The 14,264-nt window shown below is 50.6% G+C and overlaps 1 protein-coding gene across 1 annotated transcript in view; it reads right to left on the bottom strand.

Moving 5' to 3' along the window:
* The window catches only part of KAZN (kazrin, periplakin interacting protein), a 265,843-nt gene that overhangs the window by 189,402 nt on the left and 62,177 nt on the right, over positions 1 to 14,264 (bottom strand). Inside the window, exon 2 of the mRNA XM_064172329.1 lies at positions 10,063 to 10,220. Within this exon, the coding sequence (XP_064028399.1) occupies positions 10,063 to 10,220 (158 nt within the window). The remainder of the gene's footprint in view (positions 1 to 10,062; positions 10,221 to 14,264) is intronic.

Raw genomic sequence — 14,264 nt, 5'->3', positions numbered from 1 at the left:
CCTTTCAGACTAGACCATCATTAGAAGATGTGCTGCTGGCTTGGAAGTGGCTAAGGAGGTTTTCTACAGAATTGGGGTGACAAGATTAAGGCTAAACAAAAAAAGTACAATGTGTAGAGTAAGTTTGTTTTTCAGGCTTTCCCCTAATACATCCTGGTTTGAACCCAAGCTTTTTTTCCAAGCCAAATCCGCTCACTGAACACTGACAAATGCATGAACACCAATTTACAGCTGCATTCTGACAGTATTCAATATCAGGGAATTAGCATCACAGCTATTTCTGCCTCATCTGGAATGCATTGGTGTGGTGAGGATGATTTCAGAACTCAGAATGCACTTGGTTGGAAGAGACCATCCAGTTCAACCCACCCCTGCAGTAAGCAGTAACATCCCTAAACTACATCAGGTTGCTCAGAGCCCCACCAAGCCTGACCCCAGGGATGGGGCCTCCAGCACCTCCCTGGGCAACCTGCTGCGGTGTTCCACCACCCCCAGAGTAAAGATCTTATTTTAAATTATGTAAACGTATTGAAACAAAGAGCAAATCCTTCCCTTTCCTTCCTGTTGACACTGGTAGGACCCACTGGTGTGAAAATGAAGGTCCTGAGGTTTCGCTCCTGAAGCTCAGTCTGCTGAAAGTCTGAAGAGCAGATGGTGGGAAGTGTGGAACTAACAAGCAAAATATTGTAACAACATGGCTGGGTTTGTATAACAGACCTCCACAGAAAATAAGATCCTTTTTAAAGGTCAGCTGATGAAATAGCACTGCTCTGCTTCTAGTTCTGCAGCTATTATCAGCTGTCTCAGTAACAGCCTGCCTGGGGTAGGCAACAGAAGCTGCTGAAGGAAAGATTGTAGTGAAAAAGAGCTCTTTTTTTTTTTTTCTGGGTGAGAAAAAGACTGGAGTTGAATAGGATGGGACAGGATAGAACAGAATAGACCTGGGGCTGTTTAGCCTGGAGAAGGACAGCCTGAGAGGGGATCTGATCAGTGCTCAGCAACAGCTAAAGGGTGCGGGTCATGAGGATGGGGCTGTGCTGTTTCCGTTGGTGCCCAGTGACAGGACAAGTGGCAATGAGCACAAACTGGAACCTAGGAGGGCTTTAAGGAGAAACTTTTTGGTATGAGGGTGTGGGATCCATGAAGCAGGCTGCCCAGAGAGGTTCTGGAGTCTCCTTGTCTGAAGAGATTCCAGACCCCCCTGGGTGGTGTGACTGTGGGCAAGCTGCTGTGTGTGCCCTGCTTTAGCAGGGGGGTCGGACTGGATAATCTCCAACGGTCACTTCCAACCATTACCATTCTGTGATTCACCACTAAAAAGAGGTCAATCCCCATCCTCATGACTTCCACCCTTCAGCTATTGCTGAAAATTGAGAAGATTCCCTCTCAGGCTTCTCTTCCCCAAGCTATACAGTCCCAGGGCTCTCAGCCTTTCCCCTTCACAGAGATGTTCTATTCCCTTATTTTCTCTCATAGCCTCTGTTGGGCTCTCTCCAGTAGTTCCTTGTCCCTCTCGAACTGGGGAATGCAGAACTGGACACAATACTCCAAGTGTGGCCTCCATAGTGCAGAGCTGATGCTGGTGCCCAAATGCCCTTTTCCAACTCATTAAACAAATTGCTTAAGCAAACTGCTGCATATATATGACTCAGTCCTCAGATATTATGCACCTTCTGCTCTACACCACTTCAGTCTCTCACAATGGCAATTAGACACAGAAAATGAAGTAAACCAAACCAAAATGCAGTTTAGGCAAAGCTGGGGCAGGGAGGGGAGAGATTGAAAGTTTGAAGGCATCATGGATTCACGGCACGTGTGTCTCAGAAGCAATAAATCCTGCTTAGGGAAACGTCTGAGGTAAAAAAAAAAGAAAGCCAGAGCCAGGCTCTGAAATCCCACCTCTGAGGATTATAAACTGCATGCACAGAGCAAACATCCTTCCCCAGCAAAACGGGGCCGTCAAAAACGACTGACAAGGCTGACAATCTACCCCAGGCTGCCATTTCCCTGCGACAGCATCTTGCAAGGGACTGTCTGGCAGGACTGGAATTGTTTCTTCTCTCCTATACTATGTGGAGGGTGGGACGTGTCATAGAGAATAAAAACACCTTTTCTTCCCCTCTGCTTCCCTGCACCCACATTATCGAAGTGCACCTTTCAGCTCATATAAATGCTCTTGCAATTTCCTCTTGGATTTCTCCCCTACCACCACCCCCGTTTCAGTGCTGCTGTGCAGATGATGACTTGCTAAGTGCTGTTTAGGTGACTGTGATGCCTTTAGACCTTTGGCCTGACTTCAGGAAGCTGCCGCCAAGCTGAAACAAAGACAAGAAATGAGCAATCTGGGTGCAAATGTCTAACCCTCATTCAGAGGGAGGGTGACCTCCTTTTCCAGGGCTTGGTCAGTGTGTGGGTCACTGAGCAATGCCTCCAACAAGGCACTCTCATGATGAGGAAATGCTATCCAGGCTGTGTAGTGGATGGAGACCACTGGGGTCAAGAGATCCCTGCAGACTGTAATGACTTTCATTAAATCACTGTCTTCCCTGGGCAGAATTTGAGCTGACAGCCTATTGCTGAGAGACTCCTCACAGCTTATTACCTCTCCCCGCCTGCACTTTAATACTTCTGATGGGGCTGACAGAGCAGCAGCCACATCTTGGCCTGCTCTGCAGCTCCCAGCACCACGACCACACTCACAAAATCACAGAATCATAGACAGCACTGGGTTGGAAGGGACCTCTAAAGGTCATCTAGTTCAACACCCCTACAGTAAGCAGGGACATCCCCAACTATATCAAGTTGCTCAAAGCTCTATCAAGCCTGACCTTGAATGTCTCCAATGAGGGGGCATCCACAACCTCCCTGGGCAATCTGTGTTCTGCCACCCTCAGAGTAAAGAACTTCTTCCTGTTCTCCAATCTAAATCCACCCTGCTTTAGTTTCAAACCACTGTCCCTTGTCCTAGTGTTGCATGCACTTGGAAACCAGTCCCTCCCCAGCTTTCTTGTAGGCCCCCTTTAAGCAGCAGGTCTCCATGGGGCTTTCTCTTCTCCAGGCTAAACAGCCTCAACTCTCTCGGCCTGTCTTTGCAGGAGAGGTGCTCCAGTCCTCTGATCATTTTTGTAGCCCTCTTCTGGACCCTTTCCTTCAGGTGTATGTCCTTGTGTTGGAGACCCCATAGCTGGGCACAGCACTGCAGGTGAGGTCTCAGCACAGCAGAGTGGCAGAATCTTCTCTCTCCATCTGCTGGCCATGCTGCTTTCGAAGCACCACCCTGCCAATGTTCCCTCAGATAACAGCAGTGACACATCCAGGAAGATACGCAAGGTTGCATTCTCCATGGAGAAAGCCCTAGTACATATGGAAGATGGGAGGATTCTTTTACCCTGTTTAATAGATTTTTCTCTTTTCTGTGTTTACCAGCAAGTGATTTCCAGCAAAGCAAATCTCTCCCTATACAGCCACACTGTCACAGTTGTTCGTATGTCATACTTGGTTGCTTCTCCCTAGTATCAAGTGTTAGGACAAGAGGAAAAGGGGTCAGGTTGCACCAGGGGAGGCTTAAGCTGGATATTAGGAACAACTTCTTTACTGAAAGAGTGGTCAGGCACTGGAACGGGCTGCCCAGAGAGGTGGTGGAGTCCCCATTTCTGGAAGTGTGCAGAAGTAACATTGACATGGCACTTCAGGACATGGTTCAGTGGGCATGGTGGTGTTGGGTTGACAGTTGGACTTGATGATCTTAGAGGTCCTTTTCCAACCTTAGTCATTCTGTTTCTCTATTCTGTGATCACTATTGCAAAAAGAGAGGCATGGAAAGCAGTGAAAAGCAGAGTGCACCCACAAATCAGGTGGGGGAAAGAGGTTCTTCCTAGAAGCCCATGGAATTCCTGTGAGGGTTAGAAGGGACCTCTGGAGATCATCGAGTCCCAACCCCTGCTAGAGCAGAGGCACCCAGAGCAGCTTGCCCAAGACCACACTGCCAAGTGAGAAATATACACATGGTCTGATGAAGGACCTGGGCTGAGGCTCAGGAGCAGGGAGTTCAGAGTCTGACTCAAAAGCTGTAGCTGTGAAACCTTGAGCCAAGTCCCCAGTGCCCGTGTGCCACGGCCCCTCTCTCTGCACCAAGAGGCATCCTTCTTGTTTTGTCCTCTCAGTGACACACTGCTGAGAGTAGGGACCCTGCACCTTCACAGGCACATGGTCCCCAGCCCAGCCTGCTCCAAAAGCACTCACAGCATATTCCAAAGTGGAAAGCTCTGCTTGAGTGGTTGTGTGACTCATCTTAAGCCAACAAAAAAAACCCAACTCGAGATCAAAGCCAGATCCCAGGCGGGTCTGAAGCTTTTGCTTCGGACGTGTCTCCCGAAGCCGCTGGTGTCCAGGCAGAGGCACTGAAAGCTGTACTGCTTCTCTTCACGCCAGAAATGTTGCAGGCATCAGACACCACCCCCACAGGCTGTGTCTTCAGAGCAGAGAGATGGGAAATGCCCATTGGCCATGCCCTCTCATTACTCCCTCACTTCTGGTGGGCTACCAGTCCAGCTAATTTCAACACACAATCTCCAGCTGGATGTGCTCTCCTCAAATCATCCACCAGCCAGATCAGCTCCACACCAAGAGAAGAGGAAAGGGAATAAAAGGGCCAAGCTCTGGATTTCAGGTTATCTTTGTACAGAGCCTTGCACAGCCAATCTTGTTTAGAGCTGCAGGGCTCCATTTCCCATAAAAACACTAGCTGGGAAGAAATGAAATCAGGTAAGGAAAGGGAAATAATTCCATTGGTGATATTTTTTCCTCCTGTGCAATTAGAGCCACAGGGCACTCTGCAGGCAGGGTTAATACACACTTTACATGCACACACTGATAGTCCTCTTTAGGTAGCTTGCTGCCAGGCTCCCATTTCTTCCATTCCTCAGAGGATTCAGTTTTAGATTTTACTGGAGTCCTCAGAGGATTTATCTTATTGTTTGGGTTGTTTTTATTTTGATTTTTGGTTCTTCTTTTTTGTACATGATGTGGTCATCTCCTTACTCCTCACTACCACTTCCCACTTTGTCATTCCTCCAGCCAGAAAATCCCAGGAAAAATAAAATAAAACAAAACTATCCTGTCCTTTCTGGGAAGAGATCCAGGTGCATCGTGAGGATGCAGGAGCACTTGACATTTCTCTATTGTTATTAGCATTTCCTTAATCACTTGGTCTATCAGAGGCACTGCTTAATATGCATTCAGGACAGCTGCTAAGTAGTAAAGCAATTCTCAGGTGCTAAAAAAAGAGCTCCTGCACAAGGGGATTATAACAGGCACCTTTCCCCCCCATGTTTATTCTAATCTGCAAAACGCAGATGCCTGTAAGCATTCCTCTTCCTGTGCCTGACTCCCCAGAGGTATTCCCACCAGAGGTATTTGCACATCCAAACGTGCAGCCAAGCCCTTCATGTTCTCCATGAGGTTGCCGCAGTGTTCCCTCTGTTGCCCTGGGGTAAGTGGAGGTGACCTGGCTAAAGATGCACTGAAGTGACACTAACACCACCCTGATAGCAAATCCTGCACACAGCTGGAGTGATCTTCTAGCTCTGCACTCCAGGCCCTCCAAAGCCAAGCCAAAATACCCAGCATACAATGCACTTCACTAACAGCAGGGATTGTTTAGTCTGGAGGAGGCTGAGAAAGACCTCACTCTACAACCCCCTGAAAAGAGACTGTAGTGAGGTGAGTGGTGGTCTCCTCACTCAGGTAACTAGTGATAGGGCATGGGGAAATGTCTTCAGGTTGTGCCAAGGAAGGTTTAGGTTTGACATGAGGAACAAGAAGGGTCAGGCTTCCTGTGGAGGTGGTGGAATCACCACCCCAGGAAGCGGTCATGAAATGTGTAGACATGGCAGTTGGGGACAGGGTTGGTGAAAAGCTCAGCATGAGCCAGCAGTGTGAGTGCAGCCCAGACAGCAACTGTCTGCTGGGCTGCAGCAAGGGCAGTGTGGGCAGCAGGGCAAGGGAGGGGATTCTGCCCCTTGTCTCTGCTCTCCTCAGACCCCACCTGCAGTCCTGAGGGCAGTTCTGGAGCCCCCAACACAAGCAGGACATGGAACTGCTGGAGCCAGTGCAGAGGAGGCCATGAAGATGCTGAGAGGGCTGCAGCAGCTCTGCTCGGAGGACAGGCTGAGAGAGTTGGGGCTCTGCAGCCTGGAGAAGAGAAGGCTTCCAGGAGACCTTGGAGTGGCCTTGCAGGGTCTGCAGGGGGCTCCAGGAGGGCTGGGGAGGGACTATTGACAAGGTCTGGTAATGACAGGATGAGGAGGAATGGGTTTGAACTGACAGGAGAGGAAATTTAGACTGGATGTTAGGGAAGGGTTCTTCCCAGTGAGGGTGGTGAGACACTGGCACAGGTTGCCCAGAAAGGCTGTGGCTGCTCCCTCCCTGGAGGTGTTCAAGGCCAGGTTGGATGAGGCCTTGAGCGACCTGTTCTAGTGGGAGGTGTCCCTGCCTATGGCAGGGGGTTGGAACTGGATGAGCTTTGAGGTCCCTTCCAACCTAAACCATTCTATGATTTGATTAATTTATAGTTTAGTGGGCATGATGGTGTTCAGTCAATGTTTGGCCTTGATGATCTTAGAGCTCTTTGACCACCTTAATGATTCTATGTTTCCCAACCACTCCTCTCATGCAACAAGATCCCCACTGCCAAAGTAATTAGGACCAAAGGTTTTGGAAGTGAGAGGAGCAGATAGACAACCACCAGACTCCACATGGGAGAATATGGGAATAAACCACAAAAGATGCAGCTTGTAACATGCTGGCAGCAAGTCACAGGAACCTGGGCTCCAGGGCCCAGCTGGTCAACGGAGCAGTGGGCACTGAGCAGTACTATCAGCTTCGAGCCATGTTGGTACTTGCAACAGCAACCAAGGTTCAGCACGGGATAGCAATCAGGAAAGGCTCTCAAGAAGATTAGTTTGGTAATCCTTACAGGAACACTTTCCTCCCCTTACAAGAATAATTTCCTCCTCTCTTATTTTCTCGTTAGGCTTGCAACAAAAGCTGATGGGCACTACAGGAAAAAACCCTGGGAGACGTCCAAGTGCGGAGCATGGTTTGTGGGATCCTCAACCCTGGAGATCTCCGAAGTGCTTGGGATAGCCTCAGATCTGCTTTGACAGATTTTAGGACTCATCGGGGCAAAAGAGAGAGGAGACCAAGCTGTTCATAGAACCCTAGAATGGTAGGGGTTGGGAGGGCACCTCTGGAGATCACCCAGTCCAAGCCTCCTGCCAAAGCAGTGTCACCCAAGGCAGGTCACACAGGGATGCATCCAGATGAGCCTTGAAAATGTCCAGAGAAGGAGACTCCACAACCTCTCTGGGCAGCCTGCTCCAGGGCTCAGGCACCCTTAAAGAGATTTTTGTCCTCATGGTGAGGTGGAACTTCCTGGGTTCCAGTTTGTGTCTACTGCCCCTTGTCATACCACTGGGCACCAGTGAAAAGAGCCTGGCTCCTTCTTCCTGCTCCCCACCCCCCAGGTATTCATAGACATGGATAAGATCTCCTCTCAGTCTCCTCTTTCCCAGGCTAAACAGCCTCGGGTCTCTCAGCCTTCCCTCATCAGACAGATGTTCCAGTTCCTCCATCATCCTCATAGCCCCCACTGGACTCTCTCCAGTAGTTCCCTGTCCCTCTTGAACTGGGGAGCCTAGAACTGGACACAGTACTCCAGCTGTGTTGGCATCAAGGCAGAGCAAAGGAGGAGGAGGTCCTCCCACAACCTGGTGGCCACACTCTTCCTGATGCACCCCAGGACACCACTGGCCTTCTGCTTTCAAACAACCCTCTGCAGCGAGCTGCCATTTTCCATCCAGGCTTTACAAACAACAGGAATATGAAAAGGTAAATGCACTGTTTCAGAGGGGAGCTCTCCAGGCTGCAGGAAGCACAGTGTGAGGCTGAGAACCTGCAGAGGCAGAGATTTTATGTGGGGGCAGCCAAGGCACAAAGAAGCATCTGCACATCGGCTCACGACCCTCAGCTGGCATCTTAGGGCACGGCTGAACCTGTTGTGGTCTGAGGCCACGAGCAGCCCAGCACTGGATGAGAGGAGTGACTCTTGCTCCTTTGAGAGAGTAAGGACGGAAGCTCAGCACTCCGGCGGGGCACGCGAGGAGAGCTCCTGTTCAGCCACGCTCGCAGGCAGCGGCACCCAGGACGCACGCAGCCACCAGCCCAGCCTGCCGGGCTAGACCCTTCCGGAACCCTCCGGCCGCAGAGTGGGCCATGACTGCATCCCCCTCCCCACCTGCTGCCTACAACTACCTGAAGGGACATTGCGGAAAGGCTGCTGCTGGTCTCTTCTCACAGGTAATGGGAGACAGAACAAGGGGGAATGGCTTCAAGCTGAGACTGGGCAGGTTTAGAATCACAGAATCACAGAGTGCCGGGGGCTGGAAGGGATGTCCAAAGCTCGTCCAGTCCAACCCCCTGCCAGAGCAGGATTTCCTGTACCAGATCACACAGGAACACGTCCAGGTGGGCCTTGCATATCTCCAGAGAGGGAGACTCCTCAACCTGCCTAGGCAGCCTCTTCCAGGGCTCTGTCACCCTCACAGGGAAAAAATTCCTCCTCGTGTTTAAATGAAACTTCCTCTGCCTCTGGTTTAGATTGGACATCAGGAAAAAGTTTTTCAGGGAGAGAGTGGTCAGGGACTGGGATGAGCTGCCCAGGGAGGTGCTGGAGTCACCCAGCCTGGGTGTGTTAAAGGGTGGTGTGGCTGTGGTGCTTAGGGCTATGGTTTAAGGTGACTCTTGCAGAGTAGGGTTCTAGGTGGGAGTTGGTGCTCCTGAGGGGCTCTGCCAAGCTGCATGCTGCTGCGATTCTGTGGCCTTGGGTCGACAAGGGCTCCGTAGGCCGTGTGATGCAGCTGGTGGTTCCCTGCCAGCCAGGAGCCCTCTGCCCCGCACAGACCATGCCAGGAGAAGGGATGTGCTCCGCCAGAGAGAGAAGTGAGGGGACAAGAGGCAGGGAGGGAAAGACAGCCATATCAGCCAGGCACTGGCTTAACAAGCTGTGATACTGGAAACCAGAATGGAATAACAACACTACAAGATCCTGGGACACCCAGATCCATCACCTGGGACAGGTTTTGGTGCCTGCGGGTTTCTTGAGGGACACCCACGGCTCAGCTCTGTGTCTGGTGCTTCTAAAACCAGCACTGGGTGCAAATGCTCATTGGCAAAGTGATTTTTCTTTCTCTAGGCTCAGTGCTGGATGCGCTGCTCCATTGCCTGTACTCAGTGCCAGTCAGGCCACACCTTGAGTCCTGTGTCCAGTTCTAGGCCTCTTTATTTAAGAAAGCTGTTGAGGTACTTGAACATGTCCAGAGAAGAGCACCAAGGCTAAGGGGCCTGGGGCACAGCCCTGTGAGGAGAGGCTGAGGGAGCTGGGGGTGTGCAGCCTGCAGAAGAGGAGGCTCAGGGCAGACCTCATTGCTGTCTACAGCTCCCTGAAGGGAGGCTGTGGCCAGATGGGCTCTTCTCCCAGACACCCAGGGACAGAACAAGAGGACACAGCCTCAAGCTGAGCCAGGGCAGGTTCAGGCTGGATGTTAGGAGGGAGTTCTTGCTAGAGAAAGTGATTGGCATTGGAATGGGCTGCCCAGGGAGGTGGTGGAGTCACCATTCCTGGAGGTGTTTAAGAGGAGGCTGCATGAGGCACTTGGTGCCATGGTTTAGTTAATTAGAAGGGTTAGGTGACAGGTTGGACTCAATGATCATAGAGGTCTTTTCCAACCTGGGTGATTCTGTGATTCTGTGATTCAATTCAGAACCTTCAGAGTGATTTTCACCCCTCAGTGTGAGCTCCAAGCCCCACCAGCCAGCTGCACACTCCACATGCTGAGACATCCTTCCCACAACCATGCCTTTCAGAAACCAAAATCAGTTTTAAGGAAGGATCAGGGCCTAAAACCACCACTAGAACCACACATCCAAGCAATACCTTGCTCCTGGGTCTGCACAATCTGCCTTCCTTGTGCCCTGACAGATGGCAGTTTATTGATTTCCTACCTGTGCATCCATCAGGAGGTGCCGCATCAGCATCATGGCATTCCTCAGAGATTCCTTCTCGCTGGGCAAAAAGGCCTCTTCCTCCTCATCCAGGGCTTTGGACTTGCTGACAATAAAATGGGAGATCTGGTCGTTCAAGGAATGCAGTGACTCCACCGCTGTGAAGGCAGAGAGGGAAAAGAACACAGCCATGAAACCATGCTGGAGGTGCTGACACTCTTCTCAGAGAGTCACACAATGGTGTGGGTTGGAAGAGACTTCAGAGGTCATCCAGTTCCAAGCACCCTAGCGCTGGCAGGGACACCTTCCACTAGACTAGACTGATCAAAGCCTCATCCAACCTGGCCTTGAACACCTCCAAGGAGGAGGCATCCACAGCCTCCCTGGGCAGCTTATTCCAGTGTCTCACCACTCTCACTTGGAAGAATTTCTTCCTAATCACCAGTCTAAATCTACCCTTCTGAAGCCCAAATCCATTCCTTCTCACCCTATCACGACAAGCCCTCATAAAAGTCCCTTCTCAGCTTTCTTGTAGGCTTCTTTCAGGTACTGGAAGGCTGCTCTAAGGTCTTCCCTGAGCCTTCTTTTCTCAGTTGGAGATGGGCTATGGAATGCTCCTTCCTTTGGAAAGGAGTATCTAGAAATTGGTCCCTATTACCCTCCTTGGCCTCTCTGCTGGGAGAACCAGCAAAGGCATCCTATAGACCAGTAGGCTACGCTAAAACCAAATACTGATGAAGAAACCCAGCAACAGCAACAGGACAATGCAGCCTACATTATCTCTACAGAGTTAATTTTGCCTTTCCTCCAGATATGAGGCAGATTCCACCACCGCAGTCTCGCTGCTCCCCCAGTCAATCCACATCCAGTCAGCTCTCCCTCTGACAAGGCTTGGCAGCACCAGTGTTGCATTTTTAAGAGTAAATGCATGCTGCAGTGGGCATGTGGGTTAGGAAAGCAACTGAGTTCTTGCTATGAGGATCAATAATTACACGTAATCAATAGGTACACACACTACACTGAGGTGCTGAAGCATATCCAGAGGAGGGCAGCCAAGCTGGTAAAGGGTCTGGAGAACAGGGCTAATGAGGAGCAGCTGAGGGAACTGGGAATGTTGAGCCTGGAGAAGAGAAGGCCGAGAGGAGACTTTCTGGCTGTCTACATCTCCCTGAAAGGAAGTTGGAGTGAGGTGGAGGTTGGTCTCCTCTCCCTAGAGTCAGGTGATAGAAGCACAGGAAACGTTCTGAAATTGTGCCAGGGGACATTTAGTTTGGACAATTTCTTTCCCCCAAGAGTGGTCAGGCATTGGAACAGGCTGCCCAGGGAGGTGGTGGAATCTCCATCTCTGGAGGTGTTTGAACACGTGGACAGGGCACTCAGGGACGTGGTTTGATGGCCATGGTGGGGTCAGGCTGATGGTTGGACTTGATGATCTCAAAGATCTTTTCCAACCCAAACAGTTGTATGGTTCCATGATCTGTAGGTAGCTCACACAAGATTTAAGATCACATCCCAGCATAAACTATATTGATGGGGACAAGATGCACTGAGACATTCCAAAACAGAAGTGTAGTTGCTTTCAAATCTCACTTTCCATAAAGTTTTCCCATATCAGCATTCATAAAATTCAGTGGAAACTGGAGATCCTTTCTGTTAGGAAAGGGACCAGGAGCCTCATCTCCTAGGATCTGGCAAACCTAACCAGCAAGGCTATATGGGCATGAAGAAATCAGCCTGACCATGGTCAAACAACAGGTCATTGCTAGAGTGAATAAAAAACAACTCTTGACTCCCAAGCTCAGAGACCTGCTCCCTGAGATATGCTAGGACCCAGAACTTCAGCCGACGTGAAGGGCAGAAGGTGGAAAAAGCAGCCTTTTAGTAGCTAGGGTAGGAGAGAGCAAGACCAGCAGCTAAAATACTGCTCATTTTCTTGCCTCACTATGATCAGGACTTCAAATACCGTTTATCTTTTAAGTTCTCCTTTATAGGGTCAAACTGCAGGTACTGCTTGTGGGATCCTGCTCCCAGCCATGCACATCAGGAATCACCACAGCCCTCCCCCAGCTATAGCAGAGCCATTAGGACGCTGCATTTTACAGCAGCTGTAACACAGCAGTTAATGGCAAAATGTGTTTCAGCCCAGCAAAAAGCTGAAAAGTCTGCAAAGCAGTCTGCTTTTAACCCATGCAGTCATAGAATCAGCAGGGCTGGAAAAGGCCTCTCAGACCACCAAATCCAACCATCAACCCAACACCACCATGCCCCCTAAACCATGCCCCAGAGTGCCATGTTCACACATTTCTTGACCACCTCCAGGGATGGGGACTCCACCACCTCCCTGGGCAACCTGTTCCAATGCCTGACCACTCTTTCAACAAAGAAATTGTTCCTCATGTCAAACCTAAACCTCCTCCTGGCACAACTTGAGTCCATTTCCTCTCCTCTGCAGCTTGTTACTTGAGCAAAGAGACCAACACCATCTCAATGCAACCTCCTCTCAGGTGGAGAGTGGAAGGGTCTCCCCCCAGCCTCCCCCAGCCTAAACAAGTGTCATGTCCACGTGCTTTTGGAACACCTCCAGGGACGGTGTCTCCACCACCTCCCTGGGGAGCCTGTTTCAGTGTTCAAGAACCCTTCAAGCAAAGGTTACTCCACCATGTCCCTGGGAAACCTGTTCCAGGTTTTGTGAATCCTTCCAGTGAAAAAGTTTCTTCTAATATCCAACCTAAACCTCCCATGGTGTAGGTAGAGGCCATTTCCTCTCACCCTATCACTTCTTAGTTGGGAGAAGAGACCCATTACAAGTTTGAAGGGGAGGTTGGAGTAGATGAGCTCTAAGGTCCCTTCCACAAAATTCCAAGCAGCAAAGATTAGCCAGAAGTACTCATTACAGAGCAAATCTTCCCTAGACAAAAGGGTCTGTAGCAAAGAAGAGGTATGTCTCCAACATGCAGGAGTGACAGAATCCATCTCTGGAGACATTCAAAACCTTCTTGGACATGCTCCTGGGCAACCTGATCTAGGCAAACGTGTTTGTGGATGGTTGGTTTTCCAGAGGTCCCTTCCAAGCCGTTCTGATCACTGCTATGCTGTGATTCTGTGATTGTACTGAAACCTGAGCCTTCCTCCACATCACTGCATCCTGACCATGGCCAGAGAGAGATGTGAGGGCTTGGTGCACCTCACACCACCCTTCCTCTGCACCACGGCCCTTACGATCCACACCCCTAAAGCTGCATTTTCCTCTCACATTCCACCCCCGCGATTTACCAATGTATTTCTTCCTCGCTTTGCTTCTCAGAGGTTAAACTGGCCAAGATCAAGAGCTGTTCCCAACCACCCTGCAAGGGCTGGGTCTGTTCCTCCAGCGTGTCAATGCTTCATTTGCAGCTGAACAGAATAAGGAGATGAAGGAGTCTTAAGAACCACTGCCCGCGGCCAAAACATTTCAGTGCTGCTCTCCAGAGCAAAACCTGCTGATAACAGGAAGACAAAAGCCACCTGCACCACAAATCCTTCCCCTCACCTTTCATCCAGCAAGACCCAGAGCCACAGACGGAGCCTCCCTGCCAGCAAATCCACCACCCGACCTCGCTCAGACTGCAGAGGCATGACTCATCGGCAGAGCAGCAGGCAGAGCAGAGTCTGGGGGTGTCCACAGACTGCAAACACCCACCTAACACTGCAGCACGGGCGTGCCAGCCGTTTGGTGAGGTCCGTGCACTGCCCATGCACAGCTCCATGTCAAATGGGCATGGAGCAGGTGTCTCAGGTCAGTGCTCTGCTGCAGACACTGGGTTTGGGAAGCACCATGGCACATAGGTGCAGGGGAACCTACATGTAGCTCCTGAGGCTGCATCTGGAATACCGTGTCCAGCTCTGGGCCCCCGAATTCAAAGGACAGGGCACTGCTTGAGAGAGTCCAGCACAGAGCCAAGAAACTAATGGAGTGGAGCATCTCCCTTCCGAGGAGAGCCTGAGGGACAGCGCTGTGGTTTGGAGAGGAGGACACTGAGAGGTGACATCATTCATGTTTATACAGATGTAAAGGTGAGTGTCAGCAGGCTGGAGCCAGGCTCTGCTCAGTCATGCCCAATGACAGGACAAGGGGCAGTGGGTGGAAGTTGAGGCACAGAAGGTTCCATAGAAACATGAGGAGGAAATTTTTCCCTGTGAGGGTGACAACACTGGAACAGGCT

The sequence above is a fragment of the Pogoniulus pusillus genome, chromosome 36, assembly GCF_015220805.1.
Source record: "Pogoniulus pusillus isolate bPogPus1 chromosome 36, bPogPus1.pri, whole genome shotgun sequence".
Lineage (NCBI taxonomy): Eukaryota > Metazoa > Chordata > Aves > Piciformes > Lybiidae > Pogoniulus > Pogoniulus pusillus.
The sequence above is the reverse complement of the archived record's forward strand: the minus strand, read 5'-3'. Positions and strand labels throughout refer to the sequence as shown.